The sequence below is a fragment of the Papaver somniferum genome, chromosome 1 (genome assembly GCF_003573695.1).
Source record: "Papaver somniferum cultivar HN1 chromosome 1, ASM357369v1, whole genome shotgun sequence".
In the NCBI taxonomy this organism is placed as follows: Eukaryota; Viridiplantae; Streptophyta; class Magnoliopsida; order Ranunculales; family Papaveraceae; genus Papaver; species Papaver somniferum.
In genome coordinates this window covers 47112624-47139301 of record NC_039358.1, presented here as the reverse complement: position 1 = coordinate 47139301, position 26678 = coordinate 47112624, and the positions used below count along the sequence as shown (strand labels likewise).

The window sequence follows — 26678 nt, the reverse complement described above, 5'->3', positions numbered from 1 at the left end:
GGGTAGTTTCTCTTGTTTGAAAAACATAAGCTCTACAAATAGCTAAATCCTCTTCTAGAATAAACTTAACACCATGCACAAATCATGTGAGGCATTTTTGAAGAATTATTGGATGATATTAAAAGTGTAAAAGGTGTGAATTTGGATTTGTGAAGAGTTAAATATATAAGGGAAGAAATTAGAGTCGATGGATGACTAAAAATTTATCCGTCCAGATATATCAGTTGGGAGTCTCAACGTGTTGCACGGCTCTAAAAGAAAACGCCAGCGGTTGGCAATAATCGCGTTGGGGAAGATAATAATACTCAGTTTAGAGCCGTGTCCAATATGAAATGCGTCTCCTCTTAGGCCGTAATTGCACAAATAAATTTGTCCGTCTGTTTTATTATGTTTGCCCATCCTATAGTGGGAACAAAATTTGCAATATTTTGATTTCCAATCCCATAAAAATTTAGGATTGCAAATCTTGGTCCACCATTACTTCCATTCCTCTTATTAGTCGTAGGCTTTAGAGTGTCCACAATGGACGACTAAACTCAAATATTTGGTCCAGTGTATAGGCGTAGTGGGACGGACCATCGATCAAAATTTGATCAAAGAGTAAAACCCAGATTAAATTTGGTCGGCGATCAATACCAAACCCAAATATAGTCGGGCGTTTATATAATGTCCGCCTGCCCAACGGGCGTAGGTATAATGTCCGCTAGTAGCCGCGCGTTCGTAAAGTTAACGCCTGATGCAGGGCGTTGGTATACCTTACGCCTGGATGGAGCGTTGGTATAATGTCCGCCTGGATGGGGCGTACATAAAGTTAACGCCCCTTAGTTGGGCGTTGTGAGAATATGAGTCAAAATGCTTGATATGTTAGGATCGCAAAACACACACAACTGAATTTCGGCTATTAGGAGCAGAAATGCTTTTGCTTATTGACTTTTCAGAAGTACTTATAAAGAAAAAAGTAAATTTGAAAATACTAACTTGTGAATCAAGAAGTTTGATCAGTTAGCATGGCAAACAAAGATAACTAAAATTGTAGCATCTATTGAGTAAGAAATTTTCATTAGATCTTGATGTTCTCCCATTAAGTCGTTTCAGAATTTGTTACACATACTCATTTTCAGCTTTTAGACTTAAATAAGTAAGTCGAAAAAGCGGCTTCTTCAAAGTTGAAATTGCCTGCTAGGAGAAAGTGGTGGTTAAAATAGACTCGATCAACAAACCATCCTTATCGCAAGGGCATCTTACAACTGTTTTTTTGGAAATTAGTACTCCTTGGTCCCATAGGCAAAACTAGAAAAATGAAAGAACCATTTTTTGTGGGATGGAGGACATATCCGCATAAGAAGCAAATAGAGCCAACACAACCTGCAAATCTGCATGTTAGCTCTAGAACCTCGTAGCTACAAAAAGTCTCTCTCCTTATTTACGTGGAAGGGCTGAGATAAACAACTTGGCCGCCTACTGAAAGTCTGAACCAGTCATTAAATCCTACAACCACCAACAACATTAGAAACTGGTGGTGATGTCATGCTGACATGTTCAAAGCAGAGTCCCCAAGTGATGTCCAGATTGCCATTTTACCAAACTAGTCCAACAATTATTGGTTTGCATATACTGGATGTACAAAGAACACAGTTTTTTAACTAGTTTGGTTAAGTGTTTAAATATCACCTTTGGTTTTGTAGTCTTGAGCTAGCTAGACTTTGGTAGGGAATTATGGAAGGAGAGAAGAAGAGAGACTATAGAGGTCATGTAATGGTGGTACCATATCATGGTCAAGGTCATATGAACCCGATGCTTCAATTCTGCAAACGTCTTTCTTCAAAAGGAATCAAAATAACAGTAGCTACTACTGTTTCTATCATCAAATCTCTTCAACAATCCAAACAAGCAGTTACTGGAGAGTCAATAAGTTTAGATCCTATTTATGATGATATTGTTGAAGGTGACATGAAAACACTAGGGGGGTTCAAAGTTTTCTTAGAAAAGTTCGAATCCATTGCTTCAAAAAATTTAGAGAAACTCATCATGAAAAACCAAGAAAACCCATTACAGTACCCAATCAAGTGTCTTGTTTATGATGCTAATTTGCCATGGTGTTTAGGCATAGCAAAAAAAATGAACGTTCTTGGAGCAGCTTTTTTTACTCAATCTTGTTCTTCAATTTATAGTTACTACAAAATGACATTAGATGGTGAAGAAGGTGACAAAGGGCCTAATTCTTCTATTCCTGATTTATCTACAATTGGGATTCCTGTTCTGAGATCTTTTGAGGGCACTTCCAGTGGGAAACACCCACCTTTCTTGAAATTCATTTTGGATCAGCTGTCAAATATCAAGGAAGCTGATTGGGTTCTTTTCAACTCATTTAATCAGTTGGAAGAAGAGGTAAGCAACATTTCTTCTTTTCTCTTTTCAAGAAAATTCAGAATAACTTGGAAAAAATTTCATTTTTATCCTTGGAGTAACATCCGGGGGAGCCTATTTTAAGTTTTCTTCACTGTCTAGGTGGTGGAATGGATGTCAAAGATGTGCCCAGTGAAGACGATCGGACCAACAATACCATCAGTCTACCTAGACAATAGGATCCAAGATGATAATGAATACGGTTTCAATCTCTTCAAGCCAAATGAAGATGCCTGCGCAAATTGGCTGAACACTAAAGAACCAGGAACTGTGGTGTACATATCATTTGGGAGTGCAGCAAGTTTGGGGCCAGAGCAGATGGAAGAGCTCTCATGGGGTTTAATAGAAGGCAAAACTCATTTCTTGTGGGTTGTTCGAGAATCAGAGGAAAGCAAATTACCTATCAATTTCTTGCAAGAAACCTCTAAAAATGGTATTGGCTTGATAGTCAACTGGTGCCCACAACTACAGGTTTTGTCTCACGAAGCTGTTGGTTGTTTTATAACACATTGTGGATGGAACTCTACAATTGAAGGGGTCTGTTTGGGAGTCCCAGTGGTTGCTATGCCACAATTTTTGGATCAGTTCAGCGGTGCAAAATTTGTTGAAGAAGTTTGGAGAATGGGAACTAGAGTTAGGGTGGATGAGAAAGGTTTTGTTAGGAGAGAAGAAATTTGTAGGTGTATCAAGGAAGTAATGGAAGGAGAAAGATCCGAAGAAATCAAGAGGAATGCTAATAAATGGAAAGAGTTGGCAAAAGATGCAGTAAGTGAAGGTGGAAGTTCAGATAATAACACTGAAGAGATCATTGCTCGACTTGTCCACCATTAAGATAAGGTCTCCGATCCTTTGTTTCTGTGGCTTTGATCTTAGTAACTAAGGCCATTCGTTTTCTTTCTGAATAAAGGTTTCATCTGGACTTTTTTGTATGTCTTAAATCAACTTGATTTTTCTTCTACACTATTTGGACACCGGTTATAAGGAAATGAATACATGTATGTATATATTCAATATGTGGTACAACCAACAACATTGTTATGTTCCTGTTTCTACCTTCTAGTTCTGAAAGAGCTGACTATTGCTAAGTAGAGAGAACTCCCATCAATTTCATTTACTTTTTACATATCTGATATTTACATAAATAATTACAAGTTACAACAAAAGTAATCCTAGTTATGTACATGCCATTTACAGAAACAAAGAAAAATCTACTCACCAGAATGGACACCACCTGAATAACAAGAAACACAATTGTATTATTTTCTGTGGTAAATGTCTAAGGAAATGCAGAAGTGAAAATTACCACTTGTATAGTTGAATTTTACTGATTTGGCTGTAAATAACTGGAAAGAAATTGGAATTACGTACCCAACATAGTTCTGGCACAAATTTTCATGTGATGTAGCTTGAAGAATCAATTTCTGAACTTGGAGTTTAACAGAAAGCCCATGATCTACTTCACGTGCATCTCCAGAGGTCAATGTAGTATGGTCTAATGCATGTTGGGCGGAGCTGGTTGTGCCGGGGACTGAAGCACAAGCGGAGAAATCGCGCCCTGTGAGTTTATTGCTCATCCTTTCCATGACGACCACAGCACGCACATTTAGAACTTCATTAGCATTAGCATCACTAAGTTGGTTGACAGCCTGTACAAGAACGACCAACAGGGTATGAAATCACTTGCGAACTTCAATATTAAAGAACCCACAAAACCTCTAGAGGAAAATATAAATACCTGAAGAAGTTCTCTTTCTCTAGCACCTCTTTGAGGTAGCTCCCTATTGGGCGCAGGTTCTTCACTATTTACAACTGGCTGGACGTGACTATTAGTAAGAGGGACTTCGTTGAAATTAAAAAGTCGCCAATTTATAAGAGGATCGTGTACAAAAGCCTGTGAACAATTAAACATACGAATCACCAACCTTAGAAAATTTCTAAAGAAACTACTTACAAGGTCAATATGTATTAAGTGCCACACAATAATGAAAGAACAATATATAGGAAAGAACAAAAGAAATCATTCAAGTAGGCAAGATGCTTGGATTAGTAAAGAGAGATGTTCTTGGTGAGTTAAACATAAGCCTACCAGTGAAGCACAACTTTCATGTGATTAACTAGGAAAGGCGCTATTAGCAGACAGATAATCTAAGCCATGATTCCAATGAAGTTGTCTGTGTAAGATGAAGCCGCACTGTGTCTCAGAATAAAACCAAGTGATTCTAGAAGACATATTTCCTGTCATGTACCAGTGAAAGGTATAAATGCTGGCCAATTTGAGCCAGTTGCTTCGCAGTCACCACTAAAACAAAAACCAAACATACAAATATGAAATTTTGAATGTCTATTTTTGCTGTTCGTGGTGACTGGAATGATACCATCTAGGTTTCTATCATTATTCTCCTTTATTTGTCTTTAGAAGCTTTCAGTTGGTATTGTTTCTGTTTTCAGCTAAATAACAGCATTCAATTTTCAAGGAACTCATACAATTTTCAAGGAGCTCATACAATTTGATCAATGTGATATACTAACAGTTGAATAAAAATATTTAATTTTATACCTCCATCATGGCCATGACACTATCCTTGTTTGTTCGAAGAACTTGCATAACATTCTCGCACGTCGATCTGAAGTTTCCCTCAATGCCGCTGACTTCCATAGCTTTCACAAGCATTCTAGTCAGACGGAAAGGAACCTGTTTCATGATATTTCAATAGGGGAAACTGTAAGAATGATGAAAATGTTGGTATTCTAACACCCATAGAATTGATAAAGGTTATGCATTTATCATTTAACCAAGTGTACCTTTTCCGGGAACTTTTCCCGGTTCATTGAGGCTTCGAAGCAATCTCCAAAGTCAATATGTAATATTTTCCCACTACAAAATTTTTGCAATTTGTGAATTAATTAATACCTTTAGATTGTTCTCATCTATGACAAGAAAAGGAAGATCATAGAAGTTTGAAGTACCTATAACGATGTAGCATAAGATTACTTGGATGTCTGTCTCCTAATCCAAGGAGATAACCTACCTGGAAAAAAAAAATGAAATCATTGTTAGCTTCATGTAAAATATAAGTTGGTTTAGAGATTAGACATGAGGAACAAGTACCATGCTCATGACAGCCAAGCTTCTAGTATAATTTGTCCTACGGTCTAGCCAGACCTCAGAAGTACGACTTTTTAACCACAGAACCTACAACATTCAACACATAAGATTTCATAACACATGACATGGAAAATTCCTAAATAGAAAGAGCAACCAGGAAGAAGCCTCAGATGATGCAAGAAGATAAATTCCCAATACCGCAAGGCATTTTTTACAAGTACTAAAGAGAGAAGTGGTATCATACCCTTGACAAGTCATTCCCTTCAGTATTCTGCAAAGCATGCTCAAACACTTCGACTTTAGCGATGAGTGGCAAGTGATCATAATCCGGAGCAAAAGCCAGCATTAGTTTATGCTCTTGATTCAAGGTGATCTGTCAACCAACGTTTACAGATCAGATTTTGATTATTCTAATAACCAGAAGAAAATTATAATTTAGTTACGCATACCAACCTTTCTGGCATCTCTGTATTCCCGGATCAAATGGTGCAAAGTATCACAGTTTGGAACCCATCCAATTAACCCACTATTGGGAGATAATGGGATGACAGCGTAACGTTGAATGGAAAGATCCTTCTCTTGAGTTTTTCTGGAGTTCTCCAACAAGGTATTCACCAGTCCAAAAAGCTAATAAAAGCACTTTTTAGTTAATACCAAATTACTACCTATTAATTATAAACTCGAAACTCTGTGATAATTTCTAGCACGGATAAGTTGAGTAGGCCAATGGGAAAGGAATTATGTTATTACCTGCATAACACGCTCATCTTGACGTAAATCTTCGTGCCCCTTCAACAGAAAAGCATAGTCTTCTCCATCACTCCCATGAATTGTCAACTTGCGGGGCCGTTGTTTAGATGTTATCACAACAAGCTGTGGCGCAAATGAAGCAATGGTAACAACAGGTGATCCTGAGATACGAGAGTAAGCACTAATATTAGAGCACTAAAGGCTTGTATAAAAGTCCATCAAATATTCACCAGAATTTGATCAATCACCTGCACGGTATGTTCCAGGCACAGCAAGCTCCAAGTCGCGGCAGTCAAGCAGCTCTGGGGAAACAGACTGCAATTTTCGAAGCCAATGAGAAAAGCACTACTGAAATCATTAAGAGACTACACTACAGTAATATATATATATATATATATATCATGTTGTTGCTTGCCTGCAAGTCTAGGGTTGTAAGACTAGGTAGCTGCTTGTCAATACGTCTGAATACGTGATAATAGAGATCCCATGCCTGTCAAACAAATACGTATTTGTCAATAGCAGCGTCACAAAAATTTGAAGTTGACATCTGGTGATGGTTTTGTAACAGAAAAAACATTGAATACACTGGTGGAAGTTTTAGGCAAAACAGAGTTGGAATACAGGAAAAGTTTTATCATATATAACTTAGACACTTAGACTAGGATTTGCCAAGATCTAGAAAGATAACACCAAATGAATAATTTCAACATGAGCAAGGAAAACAAATTTTAATTCTATAACGGTAAGCCACATGCTTAATAGAAAATTCGAGAAAACAGGTACATAACTCTGTATAGCTTTTACAAGCACATTCTAAGTCGTAAACAAAGAGAAACTAGAAAACCAGCATTAAACGAGAAGTGTCAACTTTTTAGTTTTTCCAGAACTAAATAAATTAACCAACCCAGATGAAGCAGAATTATATAAACTCTATTACCTGAGTAAGTTCTGCATCCTTCCCGGTTTTCTTGTATTTCATGCAGCACTCATAGGCCTCCAGTAATTCATGGCCATATGCCTGTTTCCAAAAAAAAAATAGAAGGTCAAACATTCAACGGATATCCTATATTTGACACTTTGGCATGAATAATTTTGAGTTTCCATAATATGGGAAAGAAAACTTGCTGAATACTGTATGCTGAAAGACTAAAATGGTGAAAATTCCAAGCTCCAACCACACAAAGCTTGCACACTCAGTGATGACACAGTACACTCACGAAACTCTACGAGCAACATGGTCCACACGACAACTTCCCAACAAGATATCAATCTCTACTTGGTGGCAAACAGGTCGAAACAACAACTTGGTAGGGATCAGTTGTTAAGGGATATAGACCCCAGATTTATTAATAATGCTTATATTCTGAAAGGTCTGTTTGCATAATGAGTCATTGTTAATGCTTATACTATGAAAGGACATCAACCACAGTTTGAGCTGAAAATACATAGGTGGACCAAAGCATATATGATCAGGACATGTTTACTAGTCAATGATCATGCAACTCACCTACTTGGAAAACTATCACCTGTTGGTCCCCATGCAATGGTCCAGGAAATTCCAAATCTAGATAAAGTACCAAAACGACCGAGATAATTACCTGGATAAAGGTTTGTTCTTTAATGGTGCTGGCGCCCTCCTTCAGCCTTTCATGCAGTGGCTCCAGCACGTTCAACATTCCTTCAATATTATGCTCACCAAAATATAGCCTGCTGGCTTCTTCTAGCGCTTCATGCCACATTTCATGCCACAGTATTGCAACCCTAATCAACTCCTTGGACACAAGTTGTGCCTGCATGAACGGTCTCATAATAAAATGACAGGCACTAGCAACCAGGATTCCAATGAAAATAAGATTCCTTAAAAAAAGAAGAACAAAAAACAATTGTTACCTGATCCACAAGTACGCCGCTATGCTGCCTAACTCTATCAACCACTTCTTGTGCTGCAGCTCTGCGCATATTGCTTATTGATTTGCACGCCACAAGAAGAGGGTACATAAGAGCCTGTCAACGAAATCCATAAACATTTCTTAAAGTGCCTAAAAGGCGTGTCTTTTCACAAGTTCCAAAAGAAATATTACCGATAAAAAACATTACACAAACTAGAAGGCCAAAGTTGATGCTTTAGTTGATTTAAGAAAAACTATTTGCAAAAAAGAATAATATTGAAGAACTAAAAGTAACTAGCATCACAGCATTCCCCAGTCCAAGATAATGGAACACGCCGACATTATGGACTCAGAGATGCAGCATCGGAACCGAAAAACTCAGACAGACAAATTGGAAAGACCTGTGCGACATGAGTATTAATGTTTGGCTTGAAATGCGTTTTTACATTTCCCCTATGCTAGATATCATTTAATAAAGGACGGCTGGACAAGGAGCAAATATGAAACCAGCTTACTGGTTTCTGATCATCATTTAGTGGTTTGACATGTTAGAGCTGCACATTTTTTGTATTCTACTTTTAGTTTAGGAGTTACTCAAGTACAAAAAAATGATTGTGGAAACAACAAAAGCAAACCTGTGGATGTCCTCGCCCTATCCGCACTAGAAGCGATTGTATGAGTTCTCTCACAGCATGGTTGTTTGAATGTATTCTGGCAATTATTTGAGGCAAAACAACCAGCCATGTGTCAATATTAACATGCGCAAATCCTTTCTGCAGCGCCAATTGAACCTCTGCAGTAGCTCCATGGTTAAACCACAGCGTGAGAAGACGAAGGATATCCTGGAAAAAGAATTACCAGCCCAATTAAAAGTACAGTTAGCAAACATAAGATAATGAAATAAATATTACACTGATTTAGAGACAGAAATATAAACCCCAAAATCTCACGTTCAACTAAACAAGAGATAAATATAGAGCACAGCACTATTTGCATCGATAAGCAATAATCTGTAGGTCCAGATTAAGTTGCAAACAAAATTGGCAAAACTTAGGTGCAAAATAAGACTGTAAAATGTAAATAGTACTTTATCCATGTATGATTTAAGATCTAATCTCCAGATAGTAAATTTAACATAAGAACAACAAAAACAAAAGATGAGTTTGCATAATAAGAAGAAAAAAAATCACAAGTTCGCTATAAAAAGGTATAAATGTGAGTATGATTAGCAGAAGCAAAACCTGCTTCCACATGGGAAATGATTTTACCTGTAAACTGTCGTCCACTCCTTTTGCAGTTGCTGCACATACAATTGAATGAAAATAACCAGTAACAGCTGCTACAACGTACTTCCCAGCGAAATCAGGGAACCCTCTCCCAGTGTAAACATTCATGTAATGAGACATGACAGCAGTATTGAAGAGTGCCCATGTGTGCCAAGCTTTCGACCAGTCAGTTGCACATTGAGTGGCATTCCGAAATGCAATAAGGACTTCTGCTGACAACAAGAGACAATAAGCAGGCAAATAAGACGACATTCTTCAAAAGAAGACAAAGAAGCAAACATTAAAGTTAAAGGATATTTGTGTCGCCAAACAATGAGATGCAAACAATTAATCAAAAATTAACCTTGTATAGTCTCGTCATCCAATGCAGGAGAAAGTGCCCAGTGCCAAGTACCAAGTTTAAGGTAGACACGAGCAATAAGCGGAATGCAAGGACTTGAACTAACTAAACTAGCTGGTAACCCTGGCGGACTGCCCATTGTTCCTGAAAGCTCCATAGCAAGATCCTAAAAAAGGAGAAACAGTTAACAATTATGATTAAAACCATGAAAAAATTAAACCAAATAGAACCATCAGAATGTATGCGCCAAAACTGCACCATTAAAAGGGTCACAAAAAGATAAAACTGAAGAAGGTTTCTTGGTACCTGCAACCTTGCAAATGATTCTTTTCTCTTCAACTCTTCCCCAAGAGACCACTGATACTTTAGGTAGGCCAAAATCACTTGTGGAGGACCATGATATGGCATATTTCCCATTGTGGTCTCCGGGTCGTACTGTATTGAATAGATACATTAAATTTAACAAAAATGAAATGCTTTATCAATAACGAAGTAGTTGAAAGCAGAGATGTAGCACCAATAAATATGCACCACTGACCTGTAACAGTTTGACTAAAGTGGATCGTGCTTGACTGATTCTACCACTTTTGCGGCAAAGAGAAGCAAACTTGAGCCAAGTATCTATGTCTTCTGTGGGGGGCAGCACAAGTGCTCGGACTGCGAGAAGTGCTTGCCAAACCTGCACGATTCAAGAATGAAGGCAAGGAGAAACATCATTCTATGTATTAATGAAAGACTCAGCAGTGAATCATAGATGGCCAAGCAAGAAGACACTAGCTTGCAAAGAAGCTAGGCATATTAACAGTAAAAGCATGCAGTAACCAGATTTAAGAATTATCCCCAACCAATAAGCATTACAAAGGTTAAATATGGAAAAGGGATGTTGATAATAAAAATATGGAAAAGAGATGTCGATAATAAAATCAAGACTGGCACGTAAAGGCCTACTCACCTCTACATTCCGCTTTGTTCCCTGTATTCGTTCGGTCCACATATTTCGAATTAGGGCTCTCCGTCCTTCAGCGACGGAGTTTCCTATAGGAAGCGTACAGTAATCTATGACCTGTCGAGTGTCGCATAATGCACAGGTGTTCAGATCTACGATGGTACTTTCAAGACCATAGAAAATCCAGTTTGACACAATAACGACCATAGGAATTAAGATCAGAAAGTACCTCCTCTAATTCAGACAGCTGTTGAACTCGCACCATATTGCTGTAAGCACGATCGTAACTCTCAAGGACCTACACAACGAATAACTTCTTGAATATATTACCACAAATCAGATATTATGTGAGAACAATAATTATGAATAGAAGTAAAAAGTTGATACTCCGGTAGTAAATATATAAAGATTTTGTAACAAGGAAATTTGAAATCTAAATACCAGACAGGGAGAAAAAGAAGGAAGAAAAATGGATTAGAAGGGGAAAAGAGAAAAACTGCATTCATGGAGGGCTTTAAAAATGCACAAAGTTTGAATTTCAAGTTTTCAACTAAACTATCACACTCCAATGGTTAAAGACATATTAAGTCACACGCTTTGTAATAATAATATGAAAAGTACACAAGGTTTGTTAACAGGCCAATACCCATTGTAAAAACAGTTCCAGAAAACCGATGCAGTGCACATAGCCAAGCAATGGGGCTAAAGAAACTTACCAGCGCCGCAAGCTCTGTTGCCAAACATTTTCTTGCCCTCTCAACAAATTCACGTGCTTCGTCATACTGTAAAGAAGGGAAACTAAGCTCCCTACGCAGATTGAAATCATAAGAGAAAACAACAGGCAAGATCGACAGTATCAAAGATTCTTACCTTCCCACGGCGAACCAACAAAACAGCCCTAAAGAAAGTACCGTTACTACTTCCATCGCCAGTTGCAGCAGTGTTCCCTAGGATTCGGAGTTTGGTCTCATCCCCATCATCCAGACGAGAGACATAATCAGACATCTGATCCCACTCCCCCATGTTCCAGGCAGCACTAGCAGCCTGGAAAAATGAACCATATCTTTTAGCTGAAGCCACACATATATTCATTGGAAGTATGATAAATGAGTAAGCACAAACCATTGGTGCCATTTCCAGTCGAGCTGCAGGCTCCGCAGGGGTCCAAAATTCCTTGCAGAGGTTATTGAGCTCTTCCCATCGAGCTAGTGCAGCCAAACATCGCATTCTCCCTACGAGATATATACAAAATGAAAACCCTTAGCGGTATCTTTGTAATAGAAGGTCAACAGAAGAATATGAAACATCTGTAAAATGTAAAAGGAATATTATAAAAAACATTACGAGCAAGAAAACGGAAAGGCACAACCAACGGCCCACGAAAGGCTCACAATTGCGCATTAGAGCACCAGATGATACTAAGAGCATCTTTCGTTGCTCCTCTTCTTGATACAGTTATGCTTATCGCAGAAAAAAACTGAAGAAAGAAAAAACGCAAACCAGACACACGGATAATAGTACAAACCTAATGTAGCATCCAAAATGACATGGGGACTAGCTGCCTGAGATGCTTTGACAGTATATGCCTTGAGAGCATCATCCCACCGCTGCAGTTTTTCGTACCTATAGGAAATATAATACAACCACATGATAAGAAAGTCTCCACCAATCAAGTAAAATGCACAACAGCGACTGCTAAAGCTATAAACTAAACTGCTATAGCAAGGCAACAGTGGTCTATCTCTTAATGCAGAACAAACATAAATAAAATCTCAAAAAATGGAGTTTGGCTTAAATGTACCAGGATTCCTTCAGTTGGACATCCAGATCTTGCTGAGCATAAGTTAGTATTCCGACAGCAGCCTGGGATAAAAATCTTGATTAAAATCTTGACTGGACAGAAAGTATCCCTCGAATGTTTCTATGAACACCAGGCGTGTTGGGTATTATACTCATTTGAAGTCTATAACATAGAGGATATACAGACCTCATGCTGGTGCAACTGATTATTTATATGTATAAGAGCTTCAACAGCAGCCACTGGGTTAGCATCCATCTTCTTCGAGCGTGCACCTTCAAACTCCATTTCCTTATAATGTAGAGCCTTCGCGAATGCTCTACACTGAGGAACAACTCAGCTTCAGTAGATGCATCAATATAAAGGAGGAGCTCTTGATACAAAGGAGCAATACGAAATTACCAGTTGTGTGAGCTAGATCACCAATAAAATTCCTAATCAATCAAGAAGATCAAAATTACCTTTTCTGCAAGAGCACCAAGTAGTCGAATATCTATTGGAAGAGGTTTCTCATCATGCTCCATAAACTCAGCCTGCAGATTTAGGTGTTCAAGATATGTTCAGAGTGTCATATTATGTAAGGCCAGCACATCATTGGGGTAGAATTTGTATCTCATATTATAATACAAAATGTCTTAAGCCCCGTGTAGCAAAAGTCGTTAGGCAGGTGCTAGGCGGCTGGGCAGGGCCTGGCGCCTAGAGAGACTACTCGAGGATCAGTCGAGGGGTAGGCAGATAAATATGTAAAAAAATTTACTTTAAGCCCGAGTCAAATCCAAAATGGATAGCTCCAGACACAGACCTCATTCGTAGAAAATATACAGCTTGTATACCTCCATGATATATTTAGTCCGACATTAATTATTGATTACAATACAAGAAAATAAATAATTATATACGGAATATATTGTCTGCAGCTAGATTTGGGCAAAAATGGTGAGTTTTACATTTTGCCGCTGTGATAACATCTCATATTCACTATAACCATAACAATGTCAGATTATACTGGCAGTCTGATACCACAAAAATCAGTTAACACCTAAACATGAAATTTGATACTACTTTTAATTGATTTTCATAGTAACATAAACTAATTTCACATTAAACTGACAACTCTCAAGATAAACACATTTCTTTTTCTTACTTTTTTGTAAAGTATCTCATAGTAACTGTGAACATAACAAGAAAAATATGACTACCACAAGTATACATCACAATGAATGACGACGATTCTTTCAAATAATACATACCAAGTTAAGGAGTGTTGCCAGAATTTCTGGAGGAATATTTGGAGAAGAAAATGCCATTTCTAAACTCCGAACTAACTGTTGCTGACAAGTTTCGTTCAGTTGAGCCCAGCAACTCACAAAACCAGCTGCAAACAGCTCGCGGCCAACGAAAGGCTGCAATTACAAAGTCAATCCTCAGGGCAAAGTAGATGTACACGCAACAAAATAATAATAACAATAATACTGTACCACCTGCAATTGCGCAAGCCTTGCACAGGTTCGCAAAGCAGGAGAAGGAGATTCTTTGAGGAGTTCAATACTAAAATGTCTCATCCACTCTGCCCAATCTTCCTTAGTACTCCTTTGAGAAGCCTCGCCAGCTGTCCCCAATCGACCATCATTGACCTGTAAGGAAAAGAGTCAAGTTAAAACTCGGTTGATAAAAGAAAATGATATAAGCTCAAACGGTGACCGAAAGGGTAAGAATATCGTTTAGCATCACAATCCCACCACAGACTTCAGCCAATATTGTCCCCTTAGTGGCCATCGCTCACTGTCATGGGGTTTCTTTGGGCAAGAGACTTGGCACAAGCCTGATCAATCTCTCTCGTAAGGCCTTGGGAACATCTCTACTTACTAGTTCAACTTTAAGGACCAGTTGTGCATGAAAAGGATAATAATTAAGACTAAAAGGGGATACTAAGAATAAGATTTTCTACTAAGCTGAACTAAATAGCAAGAAGAGGATAAAGTCCTTGCTTCCAAAACCGAATAACCATTGAATACTAAACAAGATGGTATTAATAATACTTTCTGTAATGAAAGTATCTGCCGATGTAATCATGGAAAAAATGTTTACCCAACATCTAAGTAATGTTTAAAGTACCAGACAGTAACAAGAATCCATTTCTGAGAGGTAACAACACATAATCTGACAGCAATGTTGCTGCATCAGAATGACCAGATAAATAGCATAGGTCAAGGCTAGATGCCGTGAAAAGAAATCAGGTAAATTCGTGATTGGTTAAGCTTGCATGAACGTGTACAACAACGGCATGAGATGATACAGTAGGTCGATACAATCACTACAGGTCATACAACAAAGGAACATACATGCACAAATCATTCAGCACTAATCTAGATAAGAAATTACTTGATGGCTTCTTAGTTGCTTGTTCATCTCAGGCCCCTCATCAAAATTCTCAACATCATTCAGAGGATCACTTATGACCTCAACAGGATGTCGCCGAATCAATCTACCAGCAGAACTCCCCAATATTAACGGCTCACGCCTACGCAGACGTCCTTCGATTTCCTCAAATTCCTTATGCTGGAAATAAAGCTCTCACTATCAGAAATTTCTTATGATGAACAGTCAGTGAAATAATTAATGAAAATAGAAAGTTAAACGAAGTCTTTAAAACTATGGTTTAGAAGAAGACCCGCAAACGGTGTTTCATCAAAAGCTTATGGATTGACGGCACGAAAATGATGAAATCCTCCCCAAGGGCATGTGCTAAGGAACAAAGGGCATCAACAGCATCCTTCCTAAGCTCGTCACTGTTTCTGCAAATGAAAAGCATATGCAAATGATGAAAATAGGCAAGAGCATTTGTGAAAACAGCTAGGCGCAAGATATCATGTCAACTGCCTCATTAAGAGAGACTTACAATTCTGCATGAACATTGCATTGCTACATTGTTACTATAAGCATAACTGGATATTGGTAAGATGTTGTCAAATTGTTAAATTCTAGATTTTTTTTACAATATGACATACCCCACAAACGAGAAAGCTAGTCTTATGCAGATATATTAAACGCAGGCTGTTGAGAACTTACCCATCCAGAACAAGCTTCAAATGATGGACTAGCGCTGCTACGTGTCCAGTTACCTAGAAAAGGAAATATATACGCGGAAAATTAAATAAAAGAAATGTAGACAACAAATTTCACATGGTACACAATTGCAAAGAGAAGTAGTGCGGTACCTGCACACAAGGGATCAACCTTGTAAGAGTCTTAATAGCAGCACGCCGTATTTCCACAGAAGCATCCACTTTAAACAAGCGAATGAGCGCTGGAAGAAGTAAATGCATGTGCTCATCCAAAGTCCCTGCAATACACAAATAATAAGAGTATCAAATTCATAAGACTGGTTCAAACAGATAGAAAAACAGAAGTAAATGATTGATACAAACATAATAAACAACAACTAAGCTAAAGCATACGAACCCCCAAACACTTCAAGAGTATGAAGAATATCTAGGACATATGTGTAGTCATTACAACGCTCAGCATCAGTCAGTACTTGAATACAACATGGAAGAATAACAGGAAGATATGTCCTGAATTCATCATTTAATGCCAAGCAAAGCTGCTCTACAAGGTGAAGAACCTGCGAAATCGAAATATTCTCAAACAAAAGGAACCCCAGAAATTCTAGAATAATGAATCCCCAGAATACTACAGTATGGGGTCGAGAATCGAGAAGCTTAATATCAAGAAGGTACTAGACTTACAGGTGAGCCATGCACAGGACGATTAGATGCCGGCAAACTAAAAGAAGCCCATAATTCAGATATAAGAGACAGCAACTCGGGCAAATACTTGTGTATATGCTACACAACATAATACCAAATGCTCGTTAGCATACTAAAAGAATCACTGAACCATCAGAAGAAGAAAAAAAAGTTGAACAAACTATAATCCCTTCCTTCCATGGTTCTCGTCTACCTGGCGCACAATAGATACCAATGTCCCAAGCTTCCAAGTTATAAACTCTTTTAGCCCATCTTCACAAGTGCGGACCGTGTGGAAGAGATCAGGCAAAACCTACAGGTAGAAAAAGATCGTTTTAAATAGCTTTTTAGTTTTCTTTTTGGGATAAGTTATATTTCACATTTAATTGTGGTCTAAAAGAGTCGGGACAAAAGCCCAACACGGTTTTGTAGATTCAAGTGTAAAAACGGATAGGGAGCATTATTCTTGTTTTCTCTCAAGTGTTACTTTTCTTCTCATTTTCAAGATTCGAATCTCAACAAGACTGCACACTTAATTAATCAACAAAATAAGTCTCAACTGAATCAAGATGGAACATGACCCTGAACACATCCAAGTATAAGAGGACAAGCAACATATGTGCTCATAAAGGGAAGAAGCGGTTGCTGTAATTTGGTTATCTTAACATAACTCAGATACAAATACATCGAACGACAACTGAAGCCTATATTATTGAACTAACCTTTGGCAAATAAGGAACGCACCCAAGGCCCATGGACTAACCTCACAAGAAAGGAAAAAAACAATTGGTTAGGAAATGCTAGAAAAAAGAAATACAATAAACAAAAGAAAACTAAAAGAGAAATGAAATGCCAAACAGAGAGACAATACATTACCTTGAATATAAACATAAGAGAACCAACGACCTTTTGATGATAGCTTGAAAGAGAAGGATCCCGAAGAATGCGCATGAGTGAGCTGATTGCAACCTGATCATTAAAACTCGAATTAAATACATGGAAGACCATAACGTGTCCCAAAGTCCGCGTTAAATATTTACCGTAGGATAATAATCCTCTGATGTGGCAAAAGATGGCCAGAGATCCGTGGGTAACTCATCCATTGATCGGATGTGCTGGCCAGTATCACTGGCTGCACGGATAACTTCTCCATGTGACCCTGGCAAGCTTTGCTGATTCCGTTTATGAACATGGGGATCCAAGGCACCCATAATCCCTAATACCTGTAGCAGAAAGACAAGAACTATTTCAGCACAGGAATAAGAAAATAGGTACATCACCAGAATATCAAGTCCGAAGACAAGTACCTTCAACACTTCTCGTCTGGTAGACCAAGCCAACTCACCGTTCAGCAACTTTAATAGCAATCCAAGCAAAAGTGGATACTCGTTATATAGCTCAATCACATAGCTGTGAAAAAGACAAAACAAAAAATAAAAACCATGTGGCATAATAATTTCAGAAATCATTACAACAGTGAAAGTAGAAAAGACTACTGCTTCCTATTGGATCTTGTGAGGGGGGGAAGTGTATATCAAAGAAAGTAGAAACAATGTAAGCATTCAGCTACGGAGAGTCATATATCTCAAGAATCAACTAAAAACGCAAAGCTATGCGCAACTCAATTTTAAAATGATAAGGATTGAGACTGCCTACCTTGCTACCAGTAGTAACTTACAATAATTAATAATTTCAATATATTTTGACACCGTAAAGCCGAGCAAGTGAACTTATGATGCTATTAGTATATATAATGAGGCCAGCTAACAGAATCAAGAATCTAAAAAAACGAGATAACCACCCCTAAGAGTCCTCCAAGAAACATCAATTTAAAAATAAAATAATAATAAAAATAAATCCTATTAATTCAGCAATCAAATCTATAGTCTTGGCCTATCAACTAAAAAACGGTACAACCATGTGTGACCTAAACCTTCACCAAAGTTGAGAAGATCAACAGTGGTGCATCTAGAATATGTTGTTTGGAGGGGCAGATCTGATGCAGCCTTTTATTTGGAGTCACAGTTTGATGTACAACAACATCAGCGATATAAAACAAGAGATTACGACCTTAAAATATATCATCATATCTTTTCAAGAGAAAACAGTGCTGGTATAAAGTAGCAATACCCTGTGCTCTGAACAACTTGACCAAGTGTCGCTACGGCAACTTCACGCTTTGTAACAGATGACCCGTCGATTAAAGCCTCTACAATCAATGGCATTAGTTGAGGAAGATACTGCCGCATTGCAAAACCACCCTGGTATTCAACACAAGGAGTAAGTAGCAATACCAGTGCAGTCTGACAAAATATTACATAAAAACGTTTTGCTGTTATAGTATAAACTTGTCAACTACGTCTCTTGATGGCAGGAACAGCAATAAATATACCAAACCTATGTGGTGAGATATACATTCACTCAATCAGGACTCTATTCATATTTTTACATGAAGTCTAAGCAGGCAAAATATACATGTAACTTGATAACAAACTGAATAAAATGTTACAACTAACAACTCACTTCCACAGCCTCTTTATTGGCCTCGATGGATTTAATACTCTAGATGCCCATGTAAGCTCAAAAGGGAACTATCTTTGTCACTCAAAAACCTAGAACCGGTTCTGCTAGAAAATCCTTGAAGAGGTACAGTATATTATATGCAGTGGTTCAAGCAATGAAAAGCATAAGTTTATCTGCAAGCATTTTAACTCTTTTGGACTGATGGTTTCTAGGCTTCGATCTCACAAATGTTAGGTATCTTTGATGTTTTAAAACATAGAGTAGGAGAGCAGAAGGAAGATTTTACAAGCAGCATAAAAAGCTATAAGTGTTCACTCACCACTCTTGCAAGCTCCCCAACAGTAACAAGAACACCATTTACAATACCATTATTTGCGTTCACCCCAGTGCCCTCACAAAGCTTTGCCACTAGTGCCTGAAGAAATTTAAAAGCAAACAGTAAGAGATAGTTCACTAGTCGAGCTGATGTATAAACAAAACACCAAGCGAACCTTGTGCACAGGAGCAATATATGGAAGTATAAGTCGTTCACAACTTCGAATTAAGCAACCCAATAGTTTCGCACTTTCTTCTCTACATTTGCTATCTGCACTGCTGACAAACAAGACATGTCAACATCTGAAGATTTCAGGCTGAAAAATTGAACAAACAATGGTGAATTTTCTAAATGCACGAACATATCCAATAAAAACAATATCTTCTTTCCTCAACTTCAAAGGAATTAGAATTAAGAAATAGCCATTTGACCTTTGTTCTAGATATGTCAACAGTTGTATGAGATGGCGACGAAGTGCTGGAAGAACATATGCTGGATTTTTTTCGGATAACCTCCCAGCCAATGAGATTGCATACTCTCGAACAACAAAATCCTGTAACAGTAAAAAAAGAAAAAACTATAAATTAAAAGATAGAGGAAGAGAGAAATCAATGAGTTTAACAGTAGCTAATCATGAACTAGAGTAGAACAAAGTTTTTATGATATTCAACATGCAAGGAAACTTATCTACATCTATTTCTCAAGCATATTCAAAAAATTATAACTGTGCCCAATTTGGAAGCTCTTTTCTTTTATAAGATTCCAATTACCAAACCTTAATTGTCAACATCAAAATTGAGTATAATGTTACTGATATACATCCTTGTTCCACTGAGGAATGCAACTGTGCGTTATCAGCTAAATTCTCCCAAAAATGGGTCTTCGGAATAACTAAATTCATAGCCTTAACTCTGACGTCATTGATAATCAATGCAGTCAAATGTACTAGGGATTTTATTTATTTATTGGGCTTTACAGGTTTTGCAATGCGTATAAGTAAATGGACACGACTAAGCCTATATGCAACAACCTTTGATATGATGTCTATAGCAAATGGACACGACTAAGCCTATATGCAACAACCTTATGATGTTTAACCATAATGATGTTTCAATCAATAACACCAAATAAGACATTATCAGGAGAATAGACAACAAAATAGTATTTACATTAATGAGAGCAAAGGGAAGAAAAATAATATCAGGTATACGATACCTTATATGTATAAAGCAGCTAAGGTAACACTGAAAATCAACAATAAATAAATAGGCAGTCGTGAAACATGGTCTAAAATAGGGAAACATTACGGGTTTTACTTATCATTATGAAAAACGAAAACATATTGTCGCTTGTCACTAGCAATAGTAGAGGAACAACAAAATGCAGATTCTCACTCTATTCATATAGCTTGACCTTACCTCATCATTTAAAGCGACAAAAACCGCACTTAAACTATCAGCCTGTGCCAAAAATTCGCCAAACCCTCCATTTCCATGCAGAGAAGAGAAGACTGACAGCCGAACATTGACATCAGCATCAGCAACGGCTGCAATCAAAAGCTTTTCCACAATCTACAAAAACAGAAAGATAGGTAAGCTGCCATATATAGCATGTGTGACACATGTAACCATAATGAAACTTTCCTTCAAAGGTACCATATTACTTCAAACTTCATACATTCGCCTATCTCTAAGCAATGATATAGTGCATAAAGGCCCTGATACTACCGCTTATATCTGGAACCTACATGCCAATGCTCATGATTTCGATAGCCATACCAGTGATTTGGAGGAAGATCTCCCGAAAAGTATTTAGTACCACAAGGCTAAATCAAATTGGAGCATGCGTAGCAATAAAAAATGATAAAAAAAAATGCTCTAGCTGCAAGGGACTGCAGGACGTGAATAATGACTATATCAGATGTAACATAAGCAACCATAAGAAATGAACAGTTGTGAAGTGTGAACAGACCTCCTCAACAAGGCGGTGACGCCTTCCTCCAGTTTGACTGGACCTACTTGAGCTAAACTGTGCAGATGCTACTCCAGAGAAGAAGTTAGCAACTAATCTGCAGCAACATAAAGCAGCATCTCTCCTGGTAGCTCCATCCTCATCTTCAAGATATACAACAACAGATGCTCTAGCGAACTCGAGAAGTTCATGACCCTAAATCACAAAGTAGCTTCACAGTGAGGAGACAGCTGAAATCACAAAGTAACTCTCTCCTTATAGAGTAACAGATTTGTAGCAAACCCAAGAAGGTCATAGCTGCCGCACATAAATAATAAGGAGACCAGCTTCACCATAAATGACATCAAAAAGATAAGCATAGATAAATGATTAAACCCACCTTAAAATTGAAACGAGCAAGTGTTTGCAAAGCAAGTTGCACAAGAGCAGAACCACTAAGCTCTGATACTTGGTTAGGGTTATTAATCACATTTCCACGAGTAACTACAACACCTGTCCTTGAATGAGAATAAAGAGTCCTTGAAAGAGCTACCGAAATGGAATCAAGCAAGCGCTCTTGCATGATAGGCAACAGCGATGGAATACTGCAACGTACAAAGGCATTGTACAAAGTGAATTCTTTCCCGTGATCAAGCATGTGGACACTAAGTTTCATTAAAAAAAAACGATCTTGAAATGAGTCGCACGACAGCATACCTAACAGTTATCTGTTCAAGAGATTCAACAAGAGTAGAAGAAAGACCGGTAGAAAACATGGCATCCAGGAGACTTCGAACATGAGGTTCCATATCAGGCCCCATAGCTTTTGCAAAGCTTCCAACACAAGCCAAAGCTTCGAGTGAGGGTCTACCTCTACGAGAGGGAGCGATCTAAAAATCATAAAATACATATTTGAAAATTCTGTTAACCATAAGCAGTGGATTAGGATTTTGGAATATCAAACAGATAACAGCTAGACACATACTGCATCTCGCAAGTGATTCATTATAGTCGGCAAATAGTGGACAAGTTCACCATCCAAAGCACCAGCCATCTCTCCCAGGGCAATAAACCCACTGGCGCGTTCAGCTGGTATTCGCAGAACGGCAAGAATATGATCCATACAAATCTGTGCAAAACATTGCAATTACTCAGTGATGTGTATGGATGATCAGTTTTACATCCCAGAACATCTAACACTGAATATTAAAAATCAGTTTATGATTGTGTTAAAATATAGAGGGAAAAGATAGCATACATACCTTTAAGTAGTTTGCAACAAAACGGTCACGTAGGAAGTGGGCTATGCGGGGTAGCAAGGATGTTATGCTTAGACGTACAAGTTTATCCTTATGCTCCAGGTATCTGAGAACAATGTCTGCCACCTCTCTATACCTTGACATCATGAACTCACCAGAATTCCTGCACAAATCAAAATTAATCATCACGGTTATTAAAATATCATCAAGGTTAGGCGCCTTAATGTGCTTGGTGATGTATGTAATACAAAATTACAAAGCATTCTATTATTTGAGAATGCTGCAAATAGTATATTATCCACTTTACAAAAAAGGGAGCAGCAAGGATTTGTGATTCACACACATTATAGTATTGATACACTGCTAGAAATTATCGAATATGGGGGTGCAGAAGAAAGAAAACTGAGAACCACAAACCTTAAAAGCTCCCCAACTGAAAGCAATGAACCATGTATGCTATGAACAGGAGCATTCTTACCGAGTCCATCTTGTGTAGCTTCGAACATGCGGTAATACCTATTGATATATAAGTCAGTAAAAATTATTTTTAGAACGTTGTAACAAATAGAAATTTTAGCTTAAATAGGAAGAAAAACATTGTTTACAAAAAATTAACAAGCTTGGATCTTGTCATCATCACATAGCGCATCCAGCATGACTCTGAGAGCATCTCCAATGCAAGGGGTAAAGGTCTTAAAATAGCATGACAACTAAGACACTTTCCACCAGATTTTCATCTCCAATGCAAGGGTCAAGGTCAAAAAGAAAGATGACATGGCTGACCTTGGGTCTTAAGTTCACATCATCAGTTTGTCTCTAAATTTGAATAAAGTTTGTTAAATAACACCTTGGACATTGGAGATGAACTTTAGGTAAAAGTTTTATCTTTATTTTTTCTTGTCATTTAGCAATGACCACAAAAAATAAGGTGTTAATAAGACCTCCACCTAGGATGACCTTGACCCTTTGCGTCGAAGGTGCTCCAAAAGCAATAGATTTACTAACACACAGATAAAATAGAATTCGATAATCCATCTACAGTGTGAGTCCTTTAGAAAACTATTAGTGCATCCTAAGATAAAAGTGTTTGCTTAGGGTTTGAAATCTGAACCATTCCACTCAAATGTTGTTTTATGGCCTTATTTTTTTTAACAATATTTCAACAGTATCTGTATTTTGCAACTTTTATCATCGTTGGAAAAAAAAAACAGATTGAGATGTCAATTCTAATAAGCAATTTAGATACAGATCCTTGTTTACTAAGCTTCTTCAAAAATGAAGGACGGATTCATACAACCCTTTATTTTCATGTATGGCATTATAATGATGCATGACTAGGAACCTAGCTAATATTCTAGACCCAGTCATTAGTCCAAAAGTGCCAACAGCTTTGCATCTTGTTTCTGAACCAATGTGATTTAGTTACACTGCTACCTAAGTACCTATACAAAATATTGTTCCTTAAGGCCTGTACTGGCAATAAATTTATAGTTTGCAATTATGCATTAACATCAAATCCTCTTTCATTTATAATAAATTTAACTTGTAGAGACAGTTGAAATTGGTAAATTCCTTCTAGTGGTTTAACAAGAAAACACGTAGTCAATTGTAACATGACAGCAAGTTACTATAAGGAAAAGATACTAGCATCAAGGTCAAACGGTAGAACTGCTACAAATTTTTAAGGCACTCCGGCAGGACCGGCACAAATAATTAACGGAAGTTATCAGATGATTTCAATAGGTAACACTTAGTTAACAAGTTATGAGGGTTCTCACGTACCATTGCACGCGCCAACGTGTCTCCCGCTTCTCAATCACACGGAGGCAAGCACGCAGTGCTTCTACAGCCCGCTCACGAACAGCCAACGTGGGATCCCTCAGCGCAACCCATATGAGATCAACAAATTCTGGCACATGGACGTTGAAAACTGTTGATGCATTTTCTGCCATTTCCTGACATAGAAGAAATAAACTTACGTAAGAAGGTGTTCTAGTGTAGGAGCAAATATATCCTCATAACAAATAATTTTTTACTACAGTACACAACAATGTGCAAATCTGTAGCAATATTTCAAGAGACAAGCATTCAGTTAACCAATTTACACCAACTTCAACTGTATCAGCAGGAAAATAGATTACTTGTTGAATTAAGCAACTAATAAACCAACCTTATGGAGCAAAAAGAAGATAAACCAAATAAACAATTTATTAAACAACAGACCAGGATCTTACTTTCAAAATCAAGACAGCTGCAAAACGACGATACTCTACTCTTTCACCACGAAGCCAATCCATTGCAGTTTTGACCTGGAGAAACAAATAATTTTAGATTTTTATGGCTACGAAAACATCACAAAACAACTGATGAGAAAAGTAACCAACCTGGCGCTCCACTTCATCTGCAGTCATAGCTCCACCAGCTCTTGCTAGATGGCCAAGCACCCTACTAGCGAGGATTAGAACCTCGGGATCACGTTTTACTTCGAATATGGTGCGCATATAGTTAGAGAACTTGGAAACTTTGGAAGCACTCTCGCCAATTGTCACATCTATTAACTCATCAATGGCTCTTAAAGCTCCCAAATTCTCAGAGACATCGTTACTTTCTAGCAGGCTCGAAAAACGATCATACAACTGATCCATGAAACGAGAAAAGGCTTCCCCACTGAGGTCTCGAGCTTCTTCCTCAACGCGTTTCCGCAAAGCCAATGCAGCGCCGTCCTGCACTCAAGGTGATCAACAAATGCATCATGAGAAGAAATTGTTCAGAACCGAAAATCTATGAAAGAATTAAGGTGATAAGTGGAGGATACATCACAACCTATTTGGTAGATATCACTAGTTGTTGGAAACAGGGTTTAATCTTTTGATTGAGGATTACTGTGTAGAGAAGCAGTCTAATTTGGACATGGATACATGTATAGGGAACTAACCATGACATAACTAGTAAAACCACATGACATGCACTCATAAATTTGAAAATTTGAAAAAGTTTTTGAATGTTAAGATAATATCACAAGGATTGTTAGCACTGTGCTGCTGTAGTGCTATGTGTCTGAAACCTAAGTTGATACAATCAGTTAGTAGTTACACAGCATTTAAAACTCTATCAGCTAAGTTAAGTCATAATACCGTTGATTCGCATGCCCATGGATAAACCAACTGTAGTCTACTAAGAAAAATGCACACTCGAAAACCCAAATAGTTTCCTATTTTTCCCTACTCCGATTCTGCAATCTTTCCTTTTCTAAAGAACAATTTGTTACCAAAAATTAGAAGGTGAAGTAACTCATCCGCAGTTTGACAACTCAATGATACAGCATATATACATTAAAACACTAATTACTACAAGCTTCCTTACATCTAACACCACAATTCTGGAATCTTTTTTTCCAGTTGCATATCCTGGAAGCATTTCCTAGTAGTATTAAAGAGAATCGACTAAAAACTCAATCTCAAGTTAGGCCAGACCTAATCTATCTGTAAGAGCCTCCATTTCATGTCAGCTTATCACATAGCTAGACCAGTAATTTTAAGTGTAAATTTTCTAATGCCCTAACCTGAACAGCAACTATAATTGAACTTCACAACAGTGGAAATACTGTTAACCTAAACCAAATTCAACTAAACTACTCAAATATCGGGAAAGATAGGTCTAATGGAGAAGATCTATTTAAAAAACAAAAAAAAATCAGAAAAAAAAAATCACACCAAAATGAAACTGACCTTAGGGTTTCCTCTAGTGCAAAGATTAGCGAGGATACGACTAAGAGCATCTCCACTAGTAGAACCGCCACTAACAGTGGAAGTAGTAGGAACAGTAGCACCATATCTTGTAGATGGAGAAGAAGCTGTCATTACTCCTTGAAAAAACCCTAACAGAATCTTTCAGACATTTAAAACCCTTTTCTTTCTGCTTCTTCTTTTAAAATCGACAAATTACTAATGCTAGTGTTGATAGCTGTAAGTTAACGAAGACAACAACATAGTCTACTCTTTTTTTTGTTTTCACCTCTCTCTTTTCGTTTCTCTGTTACTTTTTGATCTTTCTTTGCTGGTGCCTGGTGGTGTTGTTTTGTTCCTATTTTCGGACACGATTGTATTTTCAGGACGGGCTTGAAGCAAGCACCCAGTAAAGCTTAGCCCTGCGTGGGAGCACTTAGCCCCACGTGGGAGCACAGGCCCAATTGGATACAGTGTTTGTGTTTCTAAGATATTTAGAAGCAAAAAAGTCAAATTTTTGTTCCTTTTTTCAAAAAATAAAAATAAAAGTCAAATTTTTGTGAAGCAAATAATTTTTGCTTCTAACTTGTGTTTCTGGTATCCAAACGCATTATTGAGGGGGCTCCTGTAGAATA

The 26678-nt window shown here is 37.8% G+C and overlaps 2 protein-coding genes across 2 annotated transcripts; one reads left to right on the top strand and one right to left on the bottom strand.

The window, feature by feature from the left end:
* Positions 1-1674: 1674 nt before the first annotated feature.
* Positions 1675-3280, top strand: LOC113285388 (UDP-glycosyltransferase 74F2-like). Its single transcript, XM_026534290.1, has 2 exons — positions 1675-2388; positions 2509-3280. The coding sequence occupies exons 1-2, from the start codon at positions 1717-1719 to the stop codon at positions 3235-3237; spliced, it is 1401 nt and encodes a 466-aa protein (XP_026390075.1). The 5' UTR covers positions 1675-1716; the 3' UTR covers positions 3238-3280.
* A 104-nt stretch (positions 3281-3384) lies between these two features.
* On the bottom strand, positions 3385-26375 carry LOC113285378 (serine/threonine-protein kinase TOR-like). The gene is made up of 57 exons (XM_026534284.1): positions 26047-26375; positions 24703-25041; positions 24553-24627; positions 24101-24273; positions 22736-22834; positions 22322-22481; positions 22045-22188; positions 21777-21949; positions 21460-21664; positions 21081-21275; positions 20528-20680; positions 19541-19662; positions 19285-19384; positions 19113-19208; positions 18401-18531; positions 17578-17680; positions 17311-17493; positions 17147-17239; positions 16993-17028; positions 16485-16583; positions 16271-16369; positions 15984-16146; positions 15740-15864; positions 15591-15643; positions 15193-15316; positions 14904-15080; positions 14003-14155; positions 13772-13924; positions 12983-13054; positions 12711-12845; positions 12525-12586; positions 12249-12346; positions 11846-11955; positions 11594-11767; positions 11440-11505; positions 10953-11021; positions 10730-10840; positions 10316-10456; positions 10084-10212; positions 9781-9943; positions 9420-9646; positions 8787-8993; positions 8153-8266; positions 7861-8052; positions 7200-7280; positions 6678-6752; positions 6511-6577; positions 6263-6423; positions 5966-6139; positions 5757-5885; positions 5516-5599; positions 5374-5435; positions 5209-5281; positions 4964-5098; positions 4142-4297; positions 3775-4052; positions 3385-3637 (listed from the first exon to the last, which is right to left on the bottom strand). The coding sequence occupies exons 1-57, from the start codon at positions 26176-26178 to the stop codon at positions 3619-3621; spliced, it is 7422 nt and encodes a 2473-aa protein (XP_026390069.1). The 5' UTR covers positions 26179-26375; the 3' UTR covers positions 3385-3618.
* Between the last annotated feature and the right edge of the window lie 303 nt (positions 26376-26678).

Coding starts and splice junctions, on each gene's coding strand:
- LOC113285378 (XM_026534284.1), bottom strand. CDS start 26,178: ATGACAGCTTCTTCTCCATCTACAAGATATGGTGCTACTGTTCCTACT. Junction 12,587..12,710: donor ATCAGTTGCACCAGCATGAG/GTCTGTATATCC, acceptor TTTTTATCCCAG/GCTGCTGTCGGAATACTAAC. Junction 11,768..11,845: donor GACTGGAAATGGCACCAATG/GTTTGTGCTTAC, acceptor TCATTTTTCCAG/GCTGCTAGTGCTGCCTGGAA.
- LOC113285388 (XM_026534290.1), top strand. CDS start 1,717: ATGGAAGGAGAGAAGAAGAGAGACTATAGAGGTCATGTAATGGTGGTA. Junction 2,389..2,508: donor TTAATCAGTTGGAAGAAGAG/GTAAGCAACATT, acceptor TTCACTGTCTAG/GTGGTGGAATGGATGTCAAA.